The sequence below is a fragment of the Apodemus sylvaticus genome, chromosome 21 (assembly GCF_947179515.1).
Source record: "Apodemus sylvaticus chromosome 21, mApoSyl1.1, whole genome shotgun sequence".
Lineage (NCBI taxonomy): Eukaryota > Metazoa > Chordata > Mammalia > Rodentia > Muridae > Apodemus > Apodemus sylvaticus.
The window spans coordinates 25,148,390-25,172,748 of NC_067492.1; the positions used below are offsets into that span (position 1 = coordinate 25,148,390).

Sequence of the window (24,359 nt, forward strand, 5' to 3'; positions counted from 1 at the left end):
AAGAAGAAAACTGGAAATTTTTACATCAACGTGCATCCAGTACCACCTGCATAGTACTCCTGGGAGAGAAATTTACACTCCATTTTACAGATGAGGATAGCAAGGCCCAGAGAGATTGAGTGATGGGCCAAAAGGACACAGCGAATGACAGCAGAGATGAAGATCTAGGCTGCTGGGCTCCTCACTCATGCCTTTGAAATCACAGCAAGGGGGAAAGTGGATTTCACATTTGTTTCTCATTCTTAGAGGCACGTGCAAGGAGTCAAGGAAAGCAAGAGAGATTCCAGGGAGGAGACCGGAGATGAGAAGGGTGGAGGGAGATACAAAATGAAAGTGGAAAGAGCATTTATGAATTCCTTCTCTGTGCTTAGAAGGTTTAGAGATGTACAATGTATCACACCAAGCAAAAGATCCAATTCATTCTCTCCTGCAGACTTTCCCAGTAATTTCCTGCTAGTGCTGGGAATTTAGGCAAGTATGAAGATCCAGTGACATCTGCCCTTTCAAGTGAAACCCCAGTGGCCCCAGCAGCCCACTCAGGTCAACTTGGGGGAGACTGTCCCCCATTGGGACACCTCCAGGTTCAGTTACGTGTTCTCTTTAAAGCTGAATTGATTTCTTTGCTTGAGAGTTTACTCTTTGGTCTCAAAGACATCAGTGGTGCAGGGGATATGGAATGTGGGAGTATGAGAAAGGGCTGAAGGAGGAGAGTGTGGGCCGCCTGCAAAGCCACATCTCACTTGTCACATAACCTTGGCCAGGTCTCACTTCCCTTCTCCAAAGTACAGTGCTCTAGAGGCGAGTGAGGGGTTGCCCCAGCCTTGCCCGTCCTTTGGGGATCTCTGTGGACACATACTGCAGCAGCAGATGTCCAGCTCCACACCAACAGGCAGAACAATGCCTCCACCTCACTCCTCGCTATATATAGGGCTCGTGGGCTAGGCTGGAATCCTTACTTTTAGTACTAAAAAGAAGCTCTTAGATTTGATCCCTAGCAACACACACACACACCACATACACAGTTCCACTCAAGTCTGAGTGTACGTGTATACACAAGGTGTGAAATAATGAGCCTGGATTTGTAGACATAGACCAGACAGATGTTGTTCACGCTCCCAGGATCATGGCTGTGCAACCTGGAGCAAATAGCTTCACCTCTTTTGAGTCTGAATTTGCACTTCCTTTATTTATTCATTAACCTATGAGATAGGACAAGCCAGCCTAGGAGGCCGTAGGGATGGTCAGATGAGATGGTAACTGCGACTTCTGGTGCCCAGGATACAACACATACATAAATAAAAGTAAGTAAGTAGAGCGAAAGTCTTTTCCTTTATCCTTTCGTTCAACACACATTTATCAAATACTTTGTAAATGCTAAGCCCGGAGACAGTTGTGAGGGATAGGACTTCGGACATTAGAGACGGCTGCTGCCTCAGCTGCTTATGCGGAGAGGCCTGAAGCAGGCAATGAGCCCCTGGGAGAAAGGCAAAGGTGACAATGACAGGCAGGCCAGGCTGGAGGTCAAGCGGCACAATATATATATATATATATATATATATATATATATATATATGCCGTTTTCTTTCTTGGCTGGTCTCTCGCAGGTTACAGGCTGTCCTCAGCTTCCCCCAAACCTATAGACCCAATGCCACTGAAGAGCAATCAGTAAGGATGGAGGAAATAACAAGACTTGAACTGGGTCTGACCAGAAATGTCAGAGTATTTCTTTTTCTAATTCTTAAGTTGAGCTGTTTCCCTCTCCCCAATACAAGCCTATTCTCTGTGTGTGTGAAGTAGGTTGAACATATAAAACCCATTAAATATTAGACTTTTCCATAAGACACTATAGAAGTTTTGCTTACAAAAGGGAATTAAAATCTTTTTACCACCCCTGCGTTGTGAAATCTCAGTGCAAATGTTTTAACCCCATCCCCCTCACACGTGGGATAAAGCTTGCTTCTAAAAGGCCCTGCTTCATTGTTTTTTGGGTTTTTTTTTTTAAGATTTATTTATTCTATGCAGATGAGTACACTGTAGCTGTCTTCAGACACACCAGAAGAGGGCATCTGATCCCATTACCGATGGTTGTGAGCCACCATGTGGTTGCTGGGATTTGAACTAAGGACCTCTGGAAGAGCAGTCAGTACTCTTAACCTCTGAGCCATCTCTCCAGCACCCCTGCTTCATTCTTTTAGCCAAAGTGACTACAGCGATAAACTCTTTAATTTTTTTCTTCCCCTTTTTCTTTCATTTCCTTTGCACCCATTCCTTTAAAGGGCTGGGGAGAAGGCTCAGCAGTTAAGAGCATGTGTTGCTCTGCAGAGGATCCAAGTTCAGTTCCCACACTGAATGTTTCACAAACACCTGTAACCCAAACTCCGGGGTGGGGTGGGTGGCCCATGTTTCCTGCACTCATGTGTGAATCCTCACACATATACACATTTAAGAATAAGTTTTCCTTAAAGAAGAGGCAGCAAAATGGTTCAGCAGGAAAATGCCTAGCTGGAAGATTGAGGTTTATCCCTGGAACCTGTGTTGAAGAGGAGAAGTGACTTCTGCAAGTTACCCTTTGTCCTCCATGAGTGCACGATGACATTCTTGCACTCACAACACCCATAAATAAATAAACATTAAACAATTGTAAGAAATGCATGCTCTGAGGTGTCCTTGTACAGTTATCAACAACTGAATGCTTCTCAAAAATCACACATTAAAAAAAAAAGCTGGGCAGTGGTGGCACACGCCTTTAATTTCAGCACTTGGGAGGCAGAGGCAGGCAGATTTCTGAGTTCGAGGCCAGCCTGGTCTACAGACTGAGTTCCAGGACAGCCAGGGCTACACAGAGAAACCCTGTCTGGAAAAAACAAAAAAAACACACACAAAAAAATCACACATTCGCGGGCAGTACAATCAATACCCTCCGCCCCGCCCCATGTAGTTATTTCCAATTACATTTGTCGATCTTTCCTTTCCTGGCGCCATTGTGCATGAGAGGCTATCTAGTGAACCTTCACCTCTCACTTTTGATCTTCTCACATTCCCTGAGTGTATATTTTATTATCTCTCACGTTTCAGCTGTCTGACTGGAGAAGGAAATGTGACAACAGATGCACATGATGAGCTGGGAAAGCCTCCTGCCTGTCTCTCCCATCAGTTGGGTTCCATAGGGGTTGGCGAGGGAGGTCACAACAGATTATGCTCTCACCCTGGTCCTGACACTGTGCCCAGGGGAAGTGCATTTGTTAGCACTGCGATATTACTGTCAAACTGAGCCATCTCTTTCGTCCCCCACCCCACAAGGCTGGAAAGATTGTGGATGTGGATGTGCGCTGATTATGTGCTGGGGTAATAATCTCAGGATGTGCATGCGGGCAGATCTGGCGATCATTAATCTGGAGACTCCTGTAGGATTTGGGATAGAGAAAGGGAAGCCTTACTTGTCAGCAACCCTGTTGTTACCTCCTGTCCTCAACTTGCTCGCAAGCTTCTTCCTTAGCATTCACCACAGGCCACCACAGGGTAGTCATCCTGTGTCGCATGAATCGATGGTGGCAATGGCAGCTTTAATTTCCTCCTTGTTAATGGGCTTCACAGACAGCCCTAACTGCTTCTCAGACCCCCCCCCCCATCCGCTTCTCGTTTGTCACCTGATGCTGTTTCATCTTCTTCAAAACACCTTTTCCACTATGTCAACACGGGGAACATTCTTGGAGGGAAGAAGAGGGGTGGAGCCCCTCTGTCTACCTATTAGGGTAGCTTCTCCATAAAAATAAATACCATATACAAGTATGCTGTGTACTGTTCCTCTTGGCGGACTCTCAGGAACTGTGAACTCAGTCAGAAGAGGACTAAGGTTTATCAGTGATAAGGATTATCACTTGATTTAAAAGACGGAGTTCTCCACAATTACTGCAGGCATGGAGAAACGTGCGGTGGAACTCCTGGTTTCCCTAGCTTCCCATTGACGCGTGCGCAGTGCAGCGTCGGCGCCCCCTACTGGCGGCGCGCGGGAGGAGGGCCACTTAAAGGCGCTTAGTGCGCCTGCGTGAGCACGAGTGGGTGGCGGCCTACTTACGCGGCTTTGCTGTTCGCTGGGCAGGCGCGGCCATGGCGCAGCAAGGGAAGATACTCAAGGAGCAAAAGTACGACCGGCAGCTGAGGTGAGCCGGGGTTTCCTAGTGAGCAAGCCGGCGGGCTTGCAGGCTCTCCGGAGGCCGACGGGGCCTAAGTGCCTAGGCCGAGTGGGCCGGCCTCCCACAGGCCTGCCGCTGCGCCCGGCCATGCGGGGCGTGGGGAGCCGGCGCCCTGGGCTCCCGCCGCTGGCCAGAGTGCGCGGCGAAGGCCGGATCGCCCAGTCCCGCACGGCCGCGCCACGCAGTGCGCGATGGGAGGTGCGCGGTGTCTCCGCGAACCTGGGCTGCGCGGTCCCGGCAGTCCCCACTCGTTCGCTAAACGAGGGGGTCGGGAGTCCCCCATCCCGACCCCGTCCGCAGTGTGCTGTGCCCTGTTGAGGTTTTGTTCTACGCTCGCGCTGTCCAATAGAAATGCGTAGGGCTAGCTTCATCTGAGCGATCTTTGTTCGTAATTATACATTTTACAGTAGGCACCTTTAAAATAAGTTAAAAGAAGCCAGACAGTAATTCCAATACTTGAGAAGCAAAGGCAGGTGGATCGGAAATTGAAAGCCAGCCTGGGCTCCATTGGAAGACCTTGAGGACCGGGAAAATGAAGAGACAGGAAAATAAGTTTTGCTGCTAGTCCCCTCCACACCCCGTTTATATAGAGTATTGGTCTTACGTAGTCCAGGCTGGTCTTGAACTCAAGCGTCTATGTCCCAAGTTCCTAGTGCTGAGATTGCAGATGCTCACTACCAGGCCAGGCACGACTTGTTTTTTGCTCTTCTCCCTCCCCCGCCCTCCCTCCCCCCTTTTTTCTGTCTTTTACATTTGAGAACCCGGACTTGCTATGTGGAGCAGACTGTGCTCAGACTTGCAGCAATCCTCCTGCCTCTTTTACCCAACACTGAGATTACACGTGTGGATCAGTACACCGAGTTTATTAATAAGTATTGAAGATGGAAGAATGGGCATCATGTCTGCTTGCCAAATTGACCTACATCCCCAATCCCAGAATCAAATTTGACAGTGTATGTTTAGCCTAGTATTCCCAAAATATTACAATTCCAACGTAATTATTGTTAAAGTTACCAAGCTATTTCTACACTTGATCTTAGCCAAAAGGCCGAGAAGCGATTTTTACCAAGTTATTTTTGTTGTTGTTGCTGTTGTTCACAGTGTCTTATAAATCAGGTATCACACACATTATAAAAAAAAGTCTTAATTCATGCCAGCTGCATTTCTGGTACTCAGTAACCATTTGCGAATACCCTAATGGACAGGGCATATCTAAACCATCAGGTGATTCCAACCGCTTCTCCTTCCTTGCCCCTCCCCACCGTATTCCTTACTTACTGATATATTCTGTGTCGGTGGAGGTTCTAACAGGGCTTGCCACCCCCTGGCCTCTCTTGAAGTTAGGTAATTTGCCCAGAGTCACACATGTTTTCAACTTTGGAGCCACCTAGCTTTTTTTTAGACTCATCCTTTTCCCCAAGCTTCTAGAGAGAGAAACAAGATAGTAGAACCCTTATAACTCCTACCAGTTCTTATGTACTCTTTAGGTCTTGTGTTTGAGTGTAGGTAGAACAATAGGCAACAAAACTGACAAGAGACTTAAGGTTCCTAAGTATCTTGGTACTGGAAGAGGATTTTTATTGAGTTATTCCTTAAAGTACTACATTTTATCTGTCAAAACAAGAACTGCCTATTGCTGTAGACGGGTCAGAGGGAGGCAGAAACAAAGTCAGGAAGGCAGGTAGCAGCCAGTGATCAAGGCCCGGCTCTCAGGCCAGCAAGAAAATGGGCGCACCTGTCCTCGTAGGCTCATTCTCCAACTACCCAACTGGGAATGGCACAGGTAAGACTGTGTCCCATTTCCTTGGCAAAGAAAAAGTCTCTTTCTGGTCTCTCTGATTCTTTCAAGCTATTCCTCCATTTGCCAGCTCTTGAGTGATCAGTTCCTGTAGGCAAAGCCCTGTGCCAGCAGTGTGGTCTGGGACCCTTCGCAGTGAAGATAGGGTGCTCAGTAAATGGGAAATCAAGCGGTGCCTTTGTTGTGATAAGCTTTATTTACATAGGTGACATGGAAGGAGTGTCAAAGTCTTTGTCAGTCCCTAGGCTTCTAATAGTACCCATATGGCAATAGCATTTTCAAATAATTTGGACTTCCCCATATTTCCTGTTCTGAAGAGAAGATAGTAGATTGTTGGTTGGTTGGGATTTTGGGAGATATGTATGTGTGTCAAGGAATGGGGTAGTAAAGATGGCATGATTGGCCCAAAAAACATGGCACATGTGTGATCATGAACTTTGTCTTGTGATGTGCCAGTATCAATCAGGTTATAAATGTGTTTCTAATTTTTATTACACCTCTGTGTTGTTTTTGGATTTGGTTTTTTTTTTTTTTTTTGAGACAGGGTTTCTCTGTGTAGCCTTGGCTGTCCTGGAGCTCATTCTGTAGACCAAGCTGGCCTCGAACTCAGAAATCCGCCTGCCTCTGCCACCCAGCCTGTAATGCCCCGCATGTAATCGCCACCACCACCACCACCCGGCTACCTCTTTGTTGTTGATGTGTGCATCTCTTAGTCATCCTATTAGAAATTAGAATGTTCATTGGCTAGTATATTTTTATAGTTTTATTTATTTACATATGTATTTTTTCAGTTAAACATTGTATCATTTTTCCTTTCCCTTTCCTTCTTCCAATCCTCCCATCTACCCTCTCGCTCCTTCTCGAAATCACACATGCACATACACACACACACAGACACGGACACATACAGACACAGACACAAATATGTAAATACAACCTGCTTAGCCCACTTAGTGTCAACTATGTGTATATGATCTTAAAGCTGATCACTTGATATTCCATAATCAATTGGGCACCCGTCTATGAAGAAGACTATTTGATTCTCAGTATTCCTTAGCTGCCGTAGTTCCTTGTCTCTGGGTTTGGCCTCCTGAGATCTCCTCTTCCATGTTATCACTTGTGTAAGTGTTGTAGCAGCCTCATTATTGCCGTGTCATGGATGTACCTCCCCTGTCATTTCTAGGAGATGTAGTCTCCCTGCAGATTTCCTGGTCCTCTGGCTCCTACAGCCTTTCTGCCTCCCTTCCCTCCCTTGATGTCCTCTGAGCCTGAGGTACAGAAGTTGTGCTGTAGGTGTATCAATTGGGGCGGGGCACCCCATGCTCACTTGTTCTCTGCTTTTTGACCGGTTGTGCTTTTCTGTACACATGATAATGATTTCCATCTGTTGTAAAGAGAAACTCCTTTGATGAATAGTGAGAACCACACTTATCTGTGGGTATAAGGATAAATATTTAGAATGCAGTTAGGAATTAGCTGATTTAGTAAAGAGGTGGCAACAGGTTCCTCTCTAACATCCTCAGTGCCTTCAGCCCTGGGTCGTTGGCTGGGTCCAGTAACAGGCATGATCTCTCTTCTGCTGAGCAAGCCTTAAGTCCTTCAGAGAGCATAAGAGAGCCGGTCTCCCTCAAGGTTGTCATGCCATGCTGGTCATCGCCTTCGTGATTCATAGTCATCACAGCGAGAAGAACTACCCATGGCTTCTCTCCCTTGGAAGTTTGATTACAACAAAAGTTGGTCTTCCTGCAGAAGGCTTCTGAGTCAAACCCAGCTGAGGACCTCTAGATCTTGTATCTCAAGTGCATGGTGTCTTCAGCAACAGGGACTGAAGGCAGCCACGGGCAATAGTCATACCTGTTATTAAATTTTAAATCCCTTCTGCAGAATTCAGTGTGAGGCTTTTGCAGATAATAATAAGTTTCCTTGGTAAAATTCTTCCTTCTTTTTGTAGATGTCACAGGGGAAATGCCTATATCAAGATCTTAGATGTACTGGATCTATATCACTTGAAGAAATGAAATTGAGAACAGACTAGGTTTTAGGTGCAGGGTGCTTCCCCTATTTACTTATCTGTTTATGTATGTGTTTGTGTATGTATTTGAAAGAGATGGGGCGTCGCCTTGTTGTTCAGGCTGACCCCGGACTTGCATCTGCTCCAGCTTCCTGAATAGCCGGCAGAATGGGCGCACGCTGCCTCACTCGGCTAACAGTGCTTTAATGTTGACGATATTCCTAGACTTTCTGTTTTATGGAATTACCTGGTTTCAGAGAAGCAACAGAAAAGGTCGGAAAGGCAAAGCTTAGTAATACTGATTATATCATGCAAAGTACAGTTTATCAAAGTTTTCAATTGTGTCGTCATGTAACCCCCACATTAATATCAGCTCCTGTCCCACGTGTTTGCTGTGGTCGGTATATGTTATTTTATGAAGAAAGAATGCTGTAAATATCACTATTCAAATAAGGAAGTCACACTTTTGTGAATTTTTTAATGTTCAGTGTGTGTTTTGTTTTGTAGGTTGTGGGGTGATCATGGACAAGAAGCTTTGGAATCTGCTCATGTTTGTTTAATAAATGCAACGGCTACAGGGACTGAGATTCTTAAAAACTTGGTACTGCCAGGTAGGGTGACACCTGTGACTGCATTCTAGGTGACTTCTTTATGGCTCTGATACAAAGTTAGATATTCCTGGGCTGACAGGGTGGCTTAGTGGGTTGTTACTTGCTGCTAGGCCTGACAAGCTGAATTTGATCCGTGGAGCCTGTGCTGTGAAGAAGAGAACCAACCCCATTGGTTGGCCTCGACTTCCTCATGTGTGCACGGCACATGCACACTCGCATTCAAACAATAAATATAAAAGCAAGCAAACAAGCAAAGGGAAAAAACCTAAAACATGTTGTGACTGCCTTTTGTCTCCCTAAGGTATTGGATCATTTACAATTATCGATGGGAATCAGGTCAGCGGAGAAGATGCTGGAAACAAGTAAGTCTGTCTTTAAAATATGAGCATGTTAGAGGAGGCAGAACACTTGGGGTGAGGCCTGAGCATTTCCCCTTGTGACCACCGGGTGTTAGATGACGGTGAAGAAGTGACTAAAGCTGGAGTGCTGAGACAGGGTCTGGCAAGCCGGCCGATAGCAGATGGGCTCACTGTCCCTCAGTCTGGCAAGCCGGCCATAGCAGATGGGCTCACTGTCACTCGGGGTCTGTCACTGTCTTTACTGCTGTCGGACAAAGCAGTAGTAGCTTTTCTAAGTGCTTTCTAAGTCCTGGAGTTAATTCCTTAGTGTTAGTGTAGAGTAATGATTGTATTGGGGGATTATAAAGATAAGAAACTGGACTCAGTCCCAACTAGGGAGGCAGAGGCCGGTGGATCTCTGTGAGTTCAAGACCAGCCGTCAGCCAGAGCTAAACAATGAGACCTTGTCTTTAAAAAAAGGAATAAGAACAATATTTTTCATTTGTATCTTTTTAGTCTGATGTATTTCTCATTGTATTATGCTGCTAAACAAAAATGCCTCTTATAGATGATCTATGTTTTGTTCTTTACATATAGTCATACTTAGATTTTTAGAACATTTCCAAATTTGATTTCATACTTATTCTTTTCAAGTGTTTAGAGTTCTAGGGATCTCTCATTATATTTGTCCTAAACAATAAGTAAATATTAATTTGAGGAAAATCAGAATTTGGTTCATATTGCCTTTGATATGTTTTCTTTGAGGCATAGTGTGTTTCTGCTATCTGCAGCACAACTCTTTTATTGGTATCTATGAAATAATAAAAGTTGCATCCCTTGCTGACTATGCAGGGTAGTCTAAGAATAATAGAATCATTGCTTTGTACTGACATTAAGGAATTCTTTTTCCTATGGAGCCATGTGTTTTGCCACAAGATTGTGTGTTGCCGCCCGCGGCCACATGCGAACCGGATTACCTGGAAGAGAATTCTGGGGGTAACGGGAAGGGGGCGAAAGAGAAATGAGTCAAGAGGACAGTTGCCCATAGAGACTGACTTTACTATTATTTAGCCAATATTTATAGTCTTTGGAAAAACCACCCTGCCCTTGGCGGGTTGCCTGCTTCTAGTCACGCAGTTTTCTGCTGGTCTCCTGGTGAAACTGCGCTGAGGAGGCCCTGGTAGTTAAGGTGAAAGTGGCTGTATTGTTCCCAATGGAACAAGGGCCGGAGATAACGCCAGGGGAAGGGTGGAGGCTGTAGGCCAGGAATGTTGCAGCTTGAATAGGCTGGAGATAACGCCAGGGGAAGAGTGGGGTTGCCAGCCAGGAGGGTCACAGCTAAATGCTGTGGGGGGAAGGGACAATTGTGCCCTGACCCTCTCAGCAACCACAGTATGGGCCTTAGGGATGTGACCAGCATCTGTGTGGGAGGAAGTCTGAATGAATCTTTTATTATTTCCTGCAAAAGCAAATAGTGCAGTACAGCATTTCCCAGGTGTCTGTAGCACATTGCTTATAGGAAATGTTAATAGCTATTAAATGGAACAGCGGATTTCATGGTCAGACAAGTTTGGGGAATGAGTCAAAGAGGTTACTATAAACCTCTTTACCATAAAATGTTCTTTTCAGGTACATTATGACTTTCCAGGATATACCATGTGGTGTTTCCTCTTTTTCATTCTAGGAATTCTTTTCTCTCACGCATGTTGAGAAGCATGTGCCCTAGAGAACACTGATTTACCCATCCACTTCCTTCATAATAATCAGTTATGGAAATAGTGTTTGTGGGCTGGGGATAGCTCCGTGGTCAAGTACAGTAAAACACACACATCTGTTATAGCTTTTGAATGCAAGGTGCACACTATTATAAATGTTAAACAACTTTTGCTTTACAGCCATATAAATCTTGGCTTTTTTCTATCCCTTCAGTTTTTTCCTTCAAAAAAGCAGTATCGGCAAGGTAAGCAGTCCCTGTTGCTGAGTGTGGTTGTGTGTGAGCACCTAATAATGCCACTATGTCGTGGCTGACTTTAAGAGATCTTATTCTCTGAGGGAAAAGTTGATTTAGCTCATTTTCTAATCTTGGTAATTTAAGAATTTAGAGTACTGCCTGTGACTTTACACTGCCCTTTATTAAAGTCTTGAGTAGCATTGATGCTCAGTGTATAGAGTACTATGGTAGGAAATTAGTAAGTGGGGTTAGCCAGAACATTCTTTTTTTATACTTCAAATGAAAACCTTAGTTTTTATACTACACACACACACACACACACACGCACACACTTTTATACTTCAAATGAAAGCTGTGTCACAAGCTGGGCGGTGGTGGCGCACGCCTGTAATCCCAGTGCTTGGGAGGCAGAGGCAGGCGGATTTCTGAGTTTGAGGTCAGCCTGGTCTACAAAGTGAGTTCCAGGACAGCTAGGGCTACACAGAGAAACCCTGTCTCAAAAAAACAAAAACAAAAAAGAAAGCTGTGAGCTGTGTCGCATTCTGAATGGAGTGGTGCTTTAGTGATTGGCCACTCTTCTGTGGGATAGTAGATGTCGGTGGTAGGCGGGGTCCGAGCGGGGTCCAGCACATCTCTACTTGCTGCCTGTTTTTGTCTTTCACCTGATCAGAAAAGTCAAGGGCAGATAATGTGGTCATTTAGGATCTCTGTAAGTGATAGCTTAGTTCAACCTCAGCAATGTTCTACTTGAACCTCAGTTAAATTCTGAGAAGTAGAGTTGTCACATCTGTGGGTGGAATTTGGAAAGTTTTGCAGTGAGTTTTTCTTGATCTGTGAGTGTGGGGATCACAATATAGCCAAGAACTTTCTAATTCAATTCAAATGCTTTGTCTTTGAAAAGAACCGAGCTCAAGCTGCCATGGAATTCTTACAAGAACTAAATAGCGATGTCTCTGGAAGTTTTGTGGAAGAGGTATAATACATATACATTTTTTTTTTTTTGCTACAGTATGTTTCAAAAAATAATTCAAAACCCCAACTTAGAATTTTGAAATTTTGTGTCATTTATATTTAGTTGGAATTTAATTTGTCAACTCGTTTATATTAAAATAGCTTATGTGTTTCTGCCATGTGTAATATGTGAAACTGTTGAATTTTTCCTCCCCTTGTCTTTAGAGTCCAGAAAACCTTCTAGACAATGATCCTTCATTTTTCTGTAGGTTTACTATTGTGGTTGCAACTCAGCTTATTGAAAGGTAAATTTTCGATGTTAACATTTTTCTTAGTCTTACTTGGTTTAAAGATGCTTTTCATTTGAAACTCTTGTATAGGGGATAAATTAGATGTTTGGATATGTTTAGAGTAGTTTAAGTGAACATTGGATATTGCTAAGTGATGAGAAATTAATTAGAAGTCAGGTATGGTAGTATACACTGCAATCTCATCACTCAAGAGCCAGAGAGAGAGAGGATCAGGAGTTCGAGGCCAGCCTGGCCTACAAAGTAAGTTTCAGGATAGCTTGGGCTACATAGTGAGCTCCTCCTAAGTTTCTGAAACACCAAACCAAGAAAACTAAAACCAAAGTAGTTAAGTAGTTACTGACTGCAGGAGGACTGGTAGGAGCATGTGGGTTTTGGAAATGTTTCATGATCATGAAAATGTTTAGATGGTATGTTCACCAGCATTCTTCCTAATACTACAGACTAGGGTTTCACATCCGTTGAATGCAGCACTTCTGAGACTTGTCACCCAGTGGAGTTGCTTGCTTTCCGCTGTATTCCTGCCTGTGTGCGTTAGACAGTGAGTTCCGTGTCTCGCATACGTTTGCCTGTTTATGCTCTTATTTCACCTTCTTTTTCAGTACATTACTGCGTTTAGCAGATGTCCTCTGGAATTCCCAGATCCCTCTTTTGATCTGTAGGACATATGGACTAGTTGGTTATATGAGGATTATTATAAAAGAACACCCAGGTAAAATTGTTAAGCATATGGGACTTGTTAATGGTTGCTTGAGCAGTAATTTTAGAAACTTGCTATTAATACTGAAGCCTCCCAAGGATTAGTGTCACATGGGCAATTAGGATAATCTTTTGGTAGGCGATGCCAGTCCTTGTAAGAGTTAAATGAGAAAGTGACAGGGTAACATTTTTGTTTTAAGTTGATCACTCTAATGTTAGAGTATGAGTTGAGAGTGAATGAACTTAAAGGAGCCAAGACTGAAGGCTGTTAAGTGTTTGCAGCGGTGCCATGGGAGGGGGGTACAGAAGGGAGAAGGAGGGGAGAGGGTGAGAGCCTCCAGCGTAGGGGGGATGCCACAGGGGCCGGTAAGAGGAGGCAGGTGATGAGGAAGGCCAGCACTGTTAGCTGTGTGTCTGCTTTTACGAAAATGACTTCATTTACTCTCTTCAGAACCTTTATTAAGTGGATACTACTATCTCTGCACAGAAAGATAATTATTGCTTGTCTAAAGTGACATAGTAAGTGGCAGACTTACAGCCTCACTACAAATACTCGCTGAAATCGTACATTGCTTTATAGCCCTCCTGTGGAAAGCAGTGTCCAAAGTCGGATAAGGAAGTGGGAGTAACTGACATTGAGTGAAAGAAGCAGTCAAGGCTAGAGTGGGACCCTGTCTGAAGGAAAAAAGTATAGGTTTCCAGCCTGGTGCGTTGGGTCATACCTATAATGACAACAACCAGGATGATGAGGCAGGAGCATTGCCATGAGTTCAAGGCTAGCCTGAGCAATAGAGTAAGACTCCATTTCCAATCATCCAATTACACAACATATATATAAGTATGTGTGTGTGTGTGTGTGTGTGTGTGTGTGTGTATTAAGTTCCTATAATGTAGTAAATTACTAAAGAATATCTTTTGGGATTCCTTGGCAGTAATAGAATCTCATCCAGATAATGCATTGGAGGATCTAAGACTAGATAAACCATTTCCTGAACTGAAAGAACATTTTCAGTCTTATGACCTGGACCATATGGAAAAAAAGGTTAGTCTGTGTGTGTGTGTGTGTGTGTGTGTGTGTAGAAACCTATGCATGCACCTGTGGAGGGAGGGCAGAGGTCAACCTGGGGTTCTTAGTTGTTTTCTCCTTTGTATTTTGAGACAGCGTCTCATCGGTCTGCAGCTAGCCATTCGTCTAGCTTGATTGGCAGTGAGATCCAGGGCCTGCCTGCCGCGACCTCCATGCACTGAGGTTCTAGCTTACAGCCATGTCTGGCAAGCACTTTACTCACAGCACTCAGAAATCACTTCTAAAACCAGTTTTATTAAACCAGTCCATTTGCCTGTTTATTACTTCATGTGGATTAGAAGATAATTATAAATATTGAAGTTAAAAGAGGGTATGTGGAGAAGTTAATATTAACTAATACTGATATTTTCTTCAATTTGTGTTTTATTTTTAGGACCATAGCCATACTCCATGGATTGTGATCATAGCTAAATATTTAGCACAGTGGTATAGTCTGGTATGTACTTTTTTCTAAATTATGTATATCGTATTTTCAATAAGGGATTTCTTTCGAGGGTTGTGGGAGGTTACTGCTTTCCCTTGTGAGGTGGATTGCAAGTGGGAGCTTTTCAGGTAAGTCTAGCTCCCACTTTTCTAGGACTGATATTTTAATTAACAAGTTAGAATTTTAGTAAATTTCATCCTGAAACAACTGTGGAGAATGAATGTAAAGAAATGACCTACAGTTACTCTTTCCAAATTAAGCAAGCCTCTGTTTCAGTGATTATATAATGGGGAAACTGTGGAACACCCAATTTCCATATTTTGAGTTTTGGTAACTAGATCTTTAAATATTTTAATCAATTTAGACAAATGGACGAATTCCTAAAAGCTATAAAGAAAAAGAGGACTTCAGAGATTTGATAAGACAAGGTAATTTTCTGCATTGTAATTATTATATAAAGCATATAAAGTATTACATATTGAAAAATAATTGCTTGAAACCAATCTTTATTGTCAGATGATGCTGTCATGAGCTCTCATTTTACTTTCCTGGGGTAAAGCACCATTTTTTATAGCGTTTAGAACAAATGACGGCCATACTTCCTGTTAGGGTCAGCATTGCAACCCTCTGTTCAGAGCCTGATAAAGTTTTTCTATAATGTTGGGAAGCCAAAGTGAAAAGAGACATAGCTCAGTATTTCTTGTTTTAATAGGGATTTTAAAGAATGAGAGTGGCACTCCAGAAGACGAAGAGAATTTTGAAGAAGCTATCAAAAATGTGAACACTGCACTAAATACAACTCAGGTATCAAAGGAATTGTGGAGACCAATATGTTTTCTAACATTTTCATATGTGAAAGTTGATATAACAGTTTTACCTAATATTGCCTAAATGTGTATAGTAAGTTAGAAATAAGTACCTATAAGTTATCTTGATTAAAAAAATGTTTTGTTTTGTTTTTTGTTTTTTTTTTTTTATTATGACAAGGTCTTTTTATGGAGCCCAGGCTACCTTCAAATTCGCTGTATAAACCAGGCTGGTTTTGAACTTGTGATACTGTTCCTGCCTTTGCCTCTCAAGTGTAGAATCAAAGCCTATAGTTTGTAAAGTTTTTATTAGTGTGGTGATCTTGTGGGTTTAAAATTGCATAATTACTTTTTTCTTGTTAGAGGAGTTGTCTCTTTGAACAGCCTGGAATTAGGGCGAATGAATTTCAGGATTTTCTTTCTTTTTTTCTTTTTTGATTTATTTATTTATTATATGTAAGTACACTGTAGCTGTCTTCAGACACTCCAGAAGAGGGCATCAGATATCTTACAGATGGTTGTGAGCCACCATTTGGTTGCTGGGATTTGAACTCAGGACCTTCGGAAGAGCAGTCAGTGCTCTTAACCACTGAGCCATTTCTCCAGCCCCCAATTTCAGGATTTTCATAAACTGGGAAACCCTGAAGAGCTTTAAATCTGGCTTTGTAGTAATGTCTGCAATCTTTGTTGTCTTCAGATACAAAGTATATAAAATGACTTGTTTAGCTTTTCTTTCAGTCCATGTAGATCCAGGAGACTTGTCTGAATGCTAACAGGCCTGGAGAGGATTCTCTTCTGTTCTCTTTCCCATCAGATCTCCATCAGAATCTGATTGTAAAGAAAACTAAATACATTGGAAGTTGAAATTTTACTGTACTTTGAAAACATAAAGAACTTATTTGAAGAAATAGCATTGAAAGTAAAGGTGGACAGAATACTTAATGTAAGTAAATGTTTTTTGTTCCTTTGTTAGATCCCAAGCAGTATTGAAGATATATTTAATGATGATCGATGCAGAAATATCACCAAACAGGTAACAATGAGAAGGAAAAATAAAGCTGTCTTCAACTCAGCTCAGAATACACTCCTTCATAGCAGTTTTTTCTCATTCTTTTAGACGCCATCTTTTTGGATTCTAGCTCGTGCCTTAAAGGAGTTTGTGGCCAAGGAGGGTCAAGGAAATTTACCTGTTCGAGGCACAATTCCTGATATGATTGCAGATTCAAGCAAATACATAAAACTGCAGAATGTGTAAGTAACTTTTAGTTGTTGTTATTTTGTTTGTTTTTCTGTGTAGCCTTGGCTGTCCTAGAATTAGCTTTGTAAACAAGGCTAGCCTTGAATTCAGCTGGGATTAAAGGAATGTGCCATCATGCCTTATCACAGTTTTTAGACTATGCAACAGGCTACTTAAGTCTGCCCTCCTAGAGGTACTCAGGCCCTGGCTTCTGACAGGACACAAGGAAATATGTTATATGAACAACTTACCTTCTTGAAGTTAAGTCCAAGGAAAGTCACATACTTCAAACTTGCCCAGTAGTATAAATCATGAAAAACTTTACTATCTTGTTATATTTGACTCTGTAAAAATGACCAGTTTTAAAGCTGAGTCTCTCCCAGGCAAGGCCATACCGTTTTAGGGTGAAGGTGATACTATTAGGGATCGAACCTGGGTCCTCATAGATATGTGAAGAAGTCCACCTCTGAGCAGTGTTCCTAAAGTCATATTAGTTTCTGTCTTCAATTGTCCTTTGCCACATTTTTAGTATTTTGACTCTTAGACTAGGACAACAAACCAAGATTTGTTAAACGTTGACTAAGATCGTCTCTGTATGGCAACATTTGACCCTGGAGGAAACCTGGCCAGCTCCCTTGGATTCATCAGCACTCTACCTTAGTTACCAAAAAAGTCACATCCATGGAGACCCAACCTTAGAGTCCATGGGTGTCAGGGTAGGGTTACTGGAAATAGGTGTTTATCTACAGTCATTGACTCCTTAAGTTATGAAAGATTAATGACCAAAAAAAAAAAAACAATGACTCAAAATAAAGACTCCCATGGGTGTTACCTGAGTAGATTTAAGTTGGACACTGTAGGGTATGACGGGAGCCTTGGTTGGAGGACTCTAGACGTCTCCTGCCAGCTCTTCAAAGGTGCCTAACTAGTGAGAGGTGCTGGCTGCTGGTGACATTTCTCTACCATTTTCACATTTCATATGTTTCCAACGATCTTTTAATTAAAAATAAATTTCTTTTTTTTGTTTGTTTGTTTTTGGATTTGGTTTTTTCAAGACAGGGTTTCTCCGTATAGCCCTGGCTGTCCTGGATCTCACTCTTCTGTTCGACTTTAGTTTTGCTAATTTTAGAAGTCTTTAGTTGTAGGGTTTTGTTGTTCTTTTCCAGTTACCGTGAGAAAGCAAAGAAAGATGCTGCCGCCGTGGGCGATCACGTTGCCAGACTGCTGCAGTCTGTTGGCCAGGTAAGCGGTGAACACTCTGCATCTCCACAGTGCTTCTCCCTGCAGCGTGGAGCTCAGCCAGGGAGGGCTCGGGAGGGGAAGGCGTGGCCCTGGCTTCTTTAGCAGAAGTGCCTCCTTGTCTCTAATGAGCACCCCTGTTACAAGGGAACAGGTGTGTTTGCAATGTTTTCCCAGCCCTTGGGAAATGCTGCTCACCTCAGGCCAGTGGCTTTGTGCTGTGCTCATTGTTGTCTGTTTGTGTGTGTCTGTGTGTGTGTGTGTGTGTGTGTGTGTGTGTGTGTGTTAGAGAAAAACCTGCATTTATCTCTTTATAGGCACCAGAGTCCATTTCAGAGAAAGAATTAAAATTGCTTTGTAAGTCCTTTTAATTTTTGTATTTTGCTTGATAAAAGTATGCTACCGAAGGTGTTCTTGGGAGTTTTAAATGGTTGAAATTCTTGAAGTAGGGTGTGTGTATACTTAGGTAAATTTTATTTTGTTTTCTTGTAATATTAAGGACATTTTAAGACTAGGCCATTGGTACTCATTTCATCTTTGTTAAGTGACTGTATGGAATTAAGAATTTGCCATTATAGTTCATGGCTGGGTTTCTGGGGTTTTCTCCCTAATTCTTCAGGAGGTAAAAGCATTTTCTTTGAGTCAGTTGCAGGTGTTCAGTGGATTAAGTGCTTGCCAAGAAAACATAAAGACCTGAGTTCAGTATTCTGAAATGGTGAGCTCTGAGTTTGTATGAGATCCTGTCTCCAAAAAAAAAAAAAAGGTAGAAAATAAATAAAAACAAAAAGAAAAATTATACAATGGAGATGGATAGGAGATACTCAGAATCAATCTCTAGCCACCACATGTTCATGGATGGGTCAGCACATCCATGCCTCTACCGCACACGAAGTAACAGTTTCATAAAGGTGAAAGGGTTAGAAAGACGGCTTATCAGTCAAGCAGAGGAACCCCAAGGAAGACACAATTATGTTTTAAGCCTTTCCTACACACCCAGCTGAGAATATAACCAAGGCAGGAATAGGTTCCTGCTATTAATATTTAATATCTAACAAACCCCACAGTACTGTGGCCACTCAGTAAAATTTTCAATGAATAAATGCTTCATAACTTTTATTATTTTAAAATGATGTCTATGTGCCTGTCTCAGTATGGATATGTGCACCTGCAGAGGTCAGAGATGTCAAATCCTCTTGGAGCTAGAGTGATAAGTAGTCGTGAGGTACCTGATGTGGGTGGGTGGGTGCTGGGAACTGAACTCAGTTCCTCCCCATTAACAGCAAGCTCTCTTAACTGCTGATCCATCTTGTAGCCCTAATTTCTTGTTTGAAAGTGACCCATATTTGGTGTATTCAGTTGTTACAACCATCCTGAAGTTTTTACTGTTTCTAGGCAGCAATTCTGCATTTCTTCGAGTGGTAAGATGTCGATCTTTAGCTGAAGAGTATGGTTTGGACACAGTCAACAAAGATGAAATTAGTAAGTATAACAGCCAGATGCTAAGTTAAAAGATACTAATAAAATGTGTATAATAGTGTTGAATAAATGGTGCTATAAAAATAATGTGAATATTTTATTTTTTATAGATTTGCCTGAATGAGTTTAATTTACATATACTATGCAAAAATAAATACATAAAATTGTGTTCAGATTACTGAGTGCATTGTGTGCTGTATATAAGAACAAACATCTTGTTTCTACCTCGGTAGAGACTCCAGCTAGGAGTCCATTAGACTCCCTGTGTTACATCTTAATGTAGTTTTTTTTTAATAATTTTATACCTTAGTTTAGTAAAATATTTAATATTCTCTGCTAATATTGTCTTGTATCCTTGAAACTTGAGTATGAATTCAGCCTTTTGTTGCCTGTGTATGTTATCTAGTTCTACTGATTTTATTTTTCCTTTCAGTTTCTAGCATGGACAACCCAGATAATGAGATAGTCCTGTACCTGATGTTGCGGGCTGTTGATCGATTTCATAAACAGCATGGCAGATACCCAGGTAAGAACAGCAGTTGATTTACCAGATACAAAGAAAATTTTTTGGCTGTTTTGTTTTGTTGTTTTAAGACAGGATCTTATTTAGTTTGGTCTGGCCTTGAAGTTATCTTCCTCCATCAGTCTCCTAAGTATTGGATTTATAGTCATGAACCATCAGATTCGCTCAATAAAATCTTGACGAAGTACTTGACTTGATGTCAGGTGTAGTGGCACTTGATTTTAATCCCAGCACTGGAGGCAGAGGCAGGTCTACAGAGTGAGTTCCAGGACAGCCAGGGCTATATAGAGAGAACCTGTCTCAAAAACCAACCAAACAAACAGGAAAACCCACTTGACCTGAATTTTAGTATTCTTTGGGTATTAGAGGAACTATTATTTGATTTTTTTTTTGAAAAAAAGATTTATTTGTATGTGTGTATGTATGTATGTATGTATGTATGTATATATGTATGTATGTGCATGCCAGAGGAGAGAATCTGATCCCATTACATGGCCATGAGCCACCATGCAGTTGCTAGGAACTGAACTCAGGTCCTCTGGAAGAGCAGCCAGTGTTGTCAACCACTGAGCCATCTCTCCAGCCCAGTGCTCTATTATTTAATTTTTAAGTCTAACTACTTTGAACCGACTTGATTCTAAACTGTTAGAGAGGAATGTTGGTTGAATATGTATAGATCACTAACATGTTTTTTGTGTCTTTTTTTTCCTTTTCTTTTTTGAAGATTTATTTATTTTATGTATGTGAGTACTCTGTAGCTCTCTTCAGACACAATCTTCTCTCAGAAGAGGGCGTCAGATCCCATTTCAGATGGTTGTGAGCCACCATGTTGTTGCTGGGATTTGAGCTCAGGACCTTTGGAGGAGCAGACAGTACTCTTAATCGCTGAGCCAACTCTCTAACCCTGTCTCTTGTGTCTTATTTTTATATTTGTCTTTTAAAAATTAGTGTGTGTAAATGTGTGTGTGTGTGTGTAAATCTCAAAAACTTAGTGGTTTAAAACAGGTTAAAGTGTGTGCGTGCGAGTGTACATATGTGTGCATGTGTGTGGAGACCAGAGGTTGATATTAAATGTCTTCTTCAGTTGCTGTTCACAATATTTTTTGAGAAAAGGTTTCTCGTTGAACTGAGAGCTCACAGATTTGGCTAGACTGGTGGCCAGCAAGGCCTAGGGAGGGGTCCTCCTGTGCTTGGGTTTCCCAGTGATAGGATTAGCTATGTATCACTATGCCCAGTTTTTTAATGTGGGGTCTCAGGGATTGAACTGGGATTCTTATGCTTGTATGGCAGCAATTTACCCACTGACCCATCTCATCAGCCTTTAAATAAAGTATCTCTGGTGTTTTATTGTTTGAGCTGAAGCAGTTTTGTTTTTGGTTTTTTTTTTTGTTTGTTTGTTTTTTGTTTCTTAAGAGGGAGGTTCTTAGGTAGTTGTATGATATCTAGGCTTGAGATTCTGAAGACTTGACTGAGTTAAATATCTAAAAGACATCTTCGCTCTCCTTACTGAGACGTTGGCACCTGGGTATGGTGGTTCACACCTATAATGTGGACATTCAGGAGGCTGAGGCAGAAAGGTTGCTGTGAATCTGAGGTCAGCCTGGGCTGCAGAGTGAGACTTTGTCTCAAACAACCAAGAAAAGAGAAAGAAAGATTGTACGACTGGCTTAGTGGTAGAATACTTGCCCTATACTCCTAAGGCCCTGGATTAGAAAACAACAACCAAATGCTTGTCTTGTATTCTAGTTTTGCTGTTCATGAACTAATTTAATTTGTGTCCCAGCTTTTCTATCTGTAAATAGAAATAGTTGTGGCTCCTTCATAGAGTTCTTATGAGAATTAAGTCAGTACATAAGCACAGGGTACATAGAACAGTACCCAGCATCTACTAAAATGGTATATATTACTAGGGCTTTATGTCCTCAGAGACATTTAATCACTTGAAATGGAAATAAAGCGCTGGGGATGTAGCTTAGTTTGTTGTTGTTGAGTGAACAAAGCCCTAGCTTTAGAGATCTTCAGCACCGAAAAAGCATACGCCTGTTATCTCACCCAGGCGATAGTCAGGAGAGTTAGAGGTTCAGGGTCACCATCACTACGTACAAGTTGGAGACGAGCAGGGATTCACAAGACTTTGTTTCCAAAAAGTGAAGAAATAGAAATTTAAATTACAGGATATAAGGAAGGTATTTTCTCTTTAATTTTTTGATCAAATAATTATTGAGTATTTTGTTTCAATCTTCTAGAACAATAATTAGCCAGGACTTAAAAGACCAAAAAACCCCAACAACAGAAACTTACAGGATGATGGGATTATATGCTGCCACTAAGTCATATCCCAAGATCTAATACTTACTGAACTTCAATTTGTGATTTTAGTTTATCAGATTGCTGATAATATTTTCAAATGTTGGCTTATGTTTGTTCTTTATCTTACTTAGACCACCTGAAACTGGATAAGTAAGAGATAAGGATGAGTTTGAATCACTTTTTTCCCTGAGACCTGGTGTCTATGCAGCCTGGGTAGTCCTGGCATTCACTACATAATGCAGGGCATTCACAATCACAGAGGTCTGCCTGCCTCTGCCTCCTGAGTGCTGAGTGCACTACTATGCTCAGCCCACATTTTAATGGAAATGTATATATTATGCATAATATATACTTTTTTTTAGGAGTATCTAACTATCAAGTTGAAGAAGATATCGGGAAGTTGAAGTCCTGTCTTACTGGCTTTCTTCAGGAATATGGGTTGTCTGTAATGGTGAAAGACGATTATGTCCATGAATTGTGAGTATTCTTTAGAGCATATAAAGATAAAACTCCCCCAGTTTGTGGTTAGACTAATAAAAATGTCTACCTCCATCCTATCTATAGTTGCCGGTACGGAGCTGCTGAGCCACACACCATTGCTGCATTCCTGGGAGGTGAGTTTTGTAGATGAAATGACTTATTTGTCATTATCCAGTTATTACTTGCATTAGCTTTCTGTTGTTTTACCTGGTGTAATTAGGGAGGTTGGTGAGGCTGGCTAGTGGGCCCTCCACACTGCTCCCCTTGCCCGCCAGCTCCTGTGCCATCATAGCACACGACTCCTGATGTCTTCAGTCCTGAAGACCTACTGATCATGAACCTCACTTAGCTCCCTGTGTACAAGGACACACAGGCCTTCCTCTTCCTCTTCCTCTTGTCCTGCCTCATCAGTTCTTAGAAACAAAGACTAACTTGACTAAAAGGCCCCGTGTCCCTTCTTTTCCTGAGACATGCCCTAGATCTTTGCACTTTGGGGCCCAGTTAAAACCTGCCATTTCTTTCATAGCCCCCCCCCCCCTTATCTGTTTGCTGCCACTGTATCTTCTTTGCTTCAGTTAAGTTAGATACTGTAACTGAACCATAGGCTGGACCTTACAAACATCAGAAATGTATTTCTTATGGTTTTCAAAGCTTCAGTACCTGACTCCTACACGGCATTTTTTCTCACTTTGCTCTCACATATAAAAAAGAAACCTGCAGCATCTCCATTAAAGGGCTGAATCCATTTTGAGAGCTCCACCCTCAGGTCTAATCACTTCCCAGGAGCCCCACCTGATACCATTGTGTTTCCACATAGTAATAAGAGGGAGGAGGGAGGAGGGAAGAGGGAGCACAAACATGAATCAGATAATAGCTTTTAAAAAATGGCTCTCCTGTGTGTTATCTCCAGTAGCCTGAGCTATTGGCTTATGATATTTTCCTTTCTGGATGTTGAAGGCAGGTCCAGTTTGACCAATAGTTAGTGTTCAGAATGCTAATGATGTAGTCCTAAGAAAACCATATTTTAAGCAAACACAAATTAAAGCCTGATTCTGGATAACTTATGTAAATAAAATCATTCTTTCATGTCTAAATAGTAAAGTAACCTGCAAATTCATAGAAAAGGGCAAATTATTTATTTCGAAAGGCCAGATTCTAAGAGACAGAGAGGACTAACAAGTGCAGGTAGAAGGTCTTTAGTTTTATGTGTTTTGTAACAATTGGAATGTAGTTCTCGGAGGCTTTCCGCTATACAAATGTGAGCCACTCCTCTGTACGCCACTCATCTTCATCTTAGCTTCCTGTACACTATACTTTCTACATACTTAGCACTTACCACATACTGTACGCTGTATTTATTTGTAAGCTTTCTCTTAAGACTCACGTTAGCGAGCAGCAGATGTTTTTGTTTCTTGTACTCTGCTCCGTCTGTGGAGCCTGAGGGAGTTGGTGACAGTAGAGGTGTAAGTCCACAGCCTCAGTAATTAGGAAGAAGCAGCTTCAGTTTAGAAAAGAAGAATTGGTGGAATTTCACGGTTTCTTTTGTGTTTCAAGTACCTTAAAGGAGCTTTGCGGTATTTAGTGTAGAGCCTTTTCCAAAGTCCCTGGGTATATAGTATTTAACTCTTAAAATTTATTCTTTTCAAACGTTTACTTTTCTCCTTTTTCCTACAGGAGCTGCTGCTCAAGAAGTTATCAAAATAATCACCAAACAATTTGTAATTTTTAATAATACTTATATTTATAGTGGTATGTCACAAACTTCTGCAACTTTCCAGTTGTAGAATAAGCACTGTGTGTAATAAAATATTAATGGTTGAAACTGTAATTGTCTTCATATTATGCTTTAGTTTGTAAAAATCTGTTAAAGGACAGAAGTTAAATTGTTTCCTTAATAAAAGTTTTTCTCATTTGTAA

At 41.7% G+C, this 24,359-nt stretch overlaps 1 protein-coding gene across 1 annotated transcript; it reads left to right on the forward strand.

Moving 5' to 3' along the window:
• Positions 1-4,052: 4,052 nt before the first annotated feature.
• Nae1 (NEDD8 activating enzyme E1 subunit 1) lies at positions 4,053-24,359 on the forward strand. Its single transcript, XM_052166738.1, has 20 exons — positions 4,053-4,160; positions 8,510-8,613; positions 8,915-8,975; positions 10,881-10,911; positions 11,804-11,875; positions 12,079-12,158; positions 12,764-12,873; positions 13,793-13,902; positions 14,321-14,383; positions 14,736-14,799; positions 15,084-15,175; positions 16,151-16,210; positions 16,295-16,428; positions 17,581-17,656; positions 17,971-18,010; positions 19,046-19,132; positions 19,563-19,655; positions 22,325-22,439; positions 22,527-22,576; positions 24,117-24,359. The coding sequence occupies exons 1-20, from the start codon at positions 4,108-4,110 to the stop codon at positions 24,224-24,226; spliced, it is 1,605 nt and encodes a 534-aa protein (XP_052022698.1). The 5' UTR covers positions 4,053-4,107; the 3' UTR covers positions 24,227-24,359.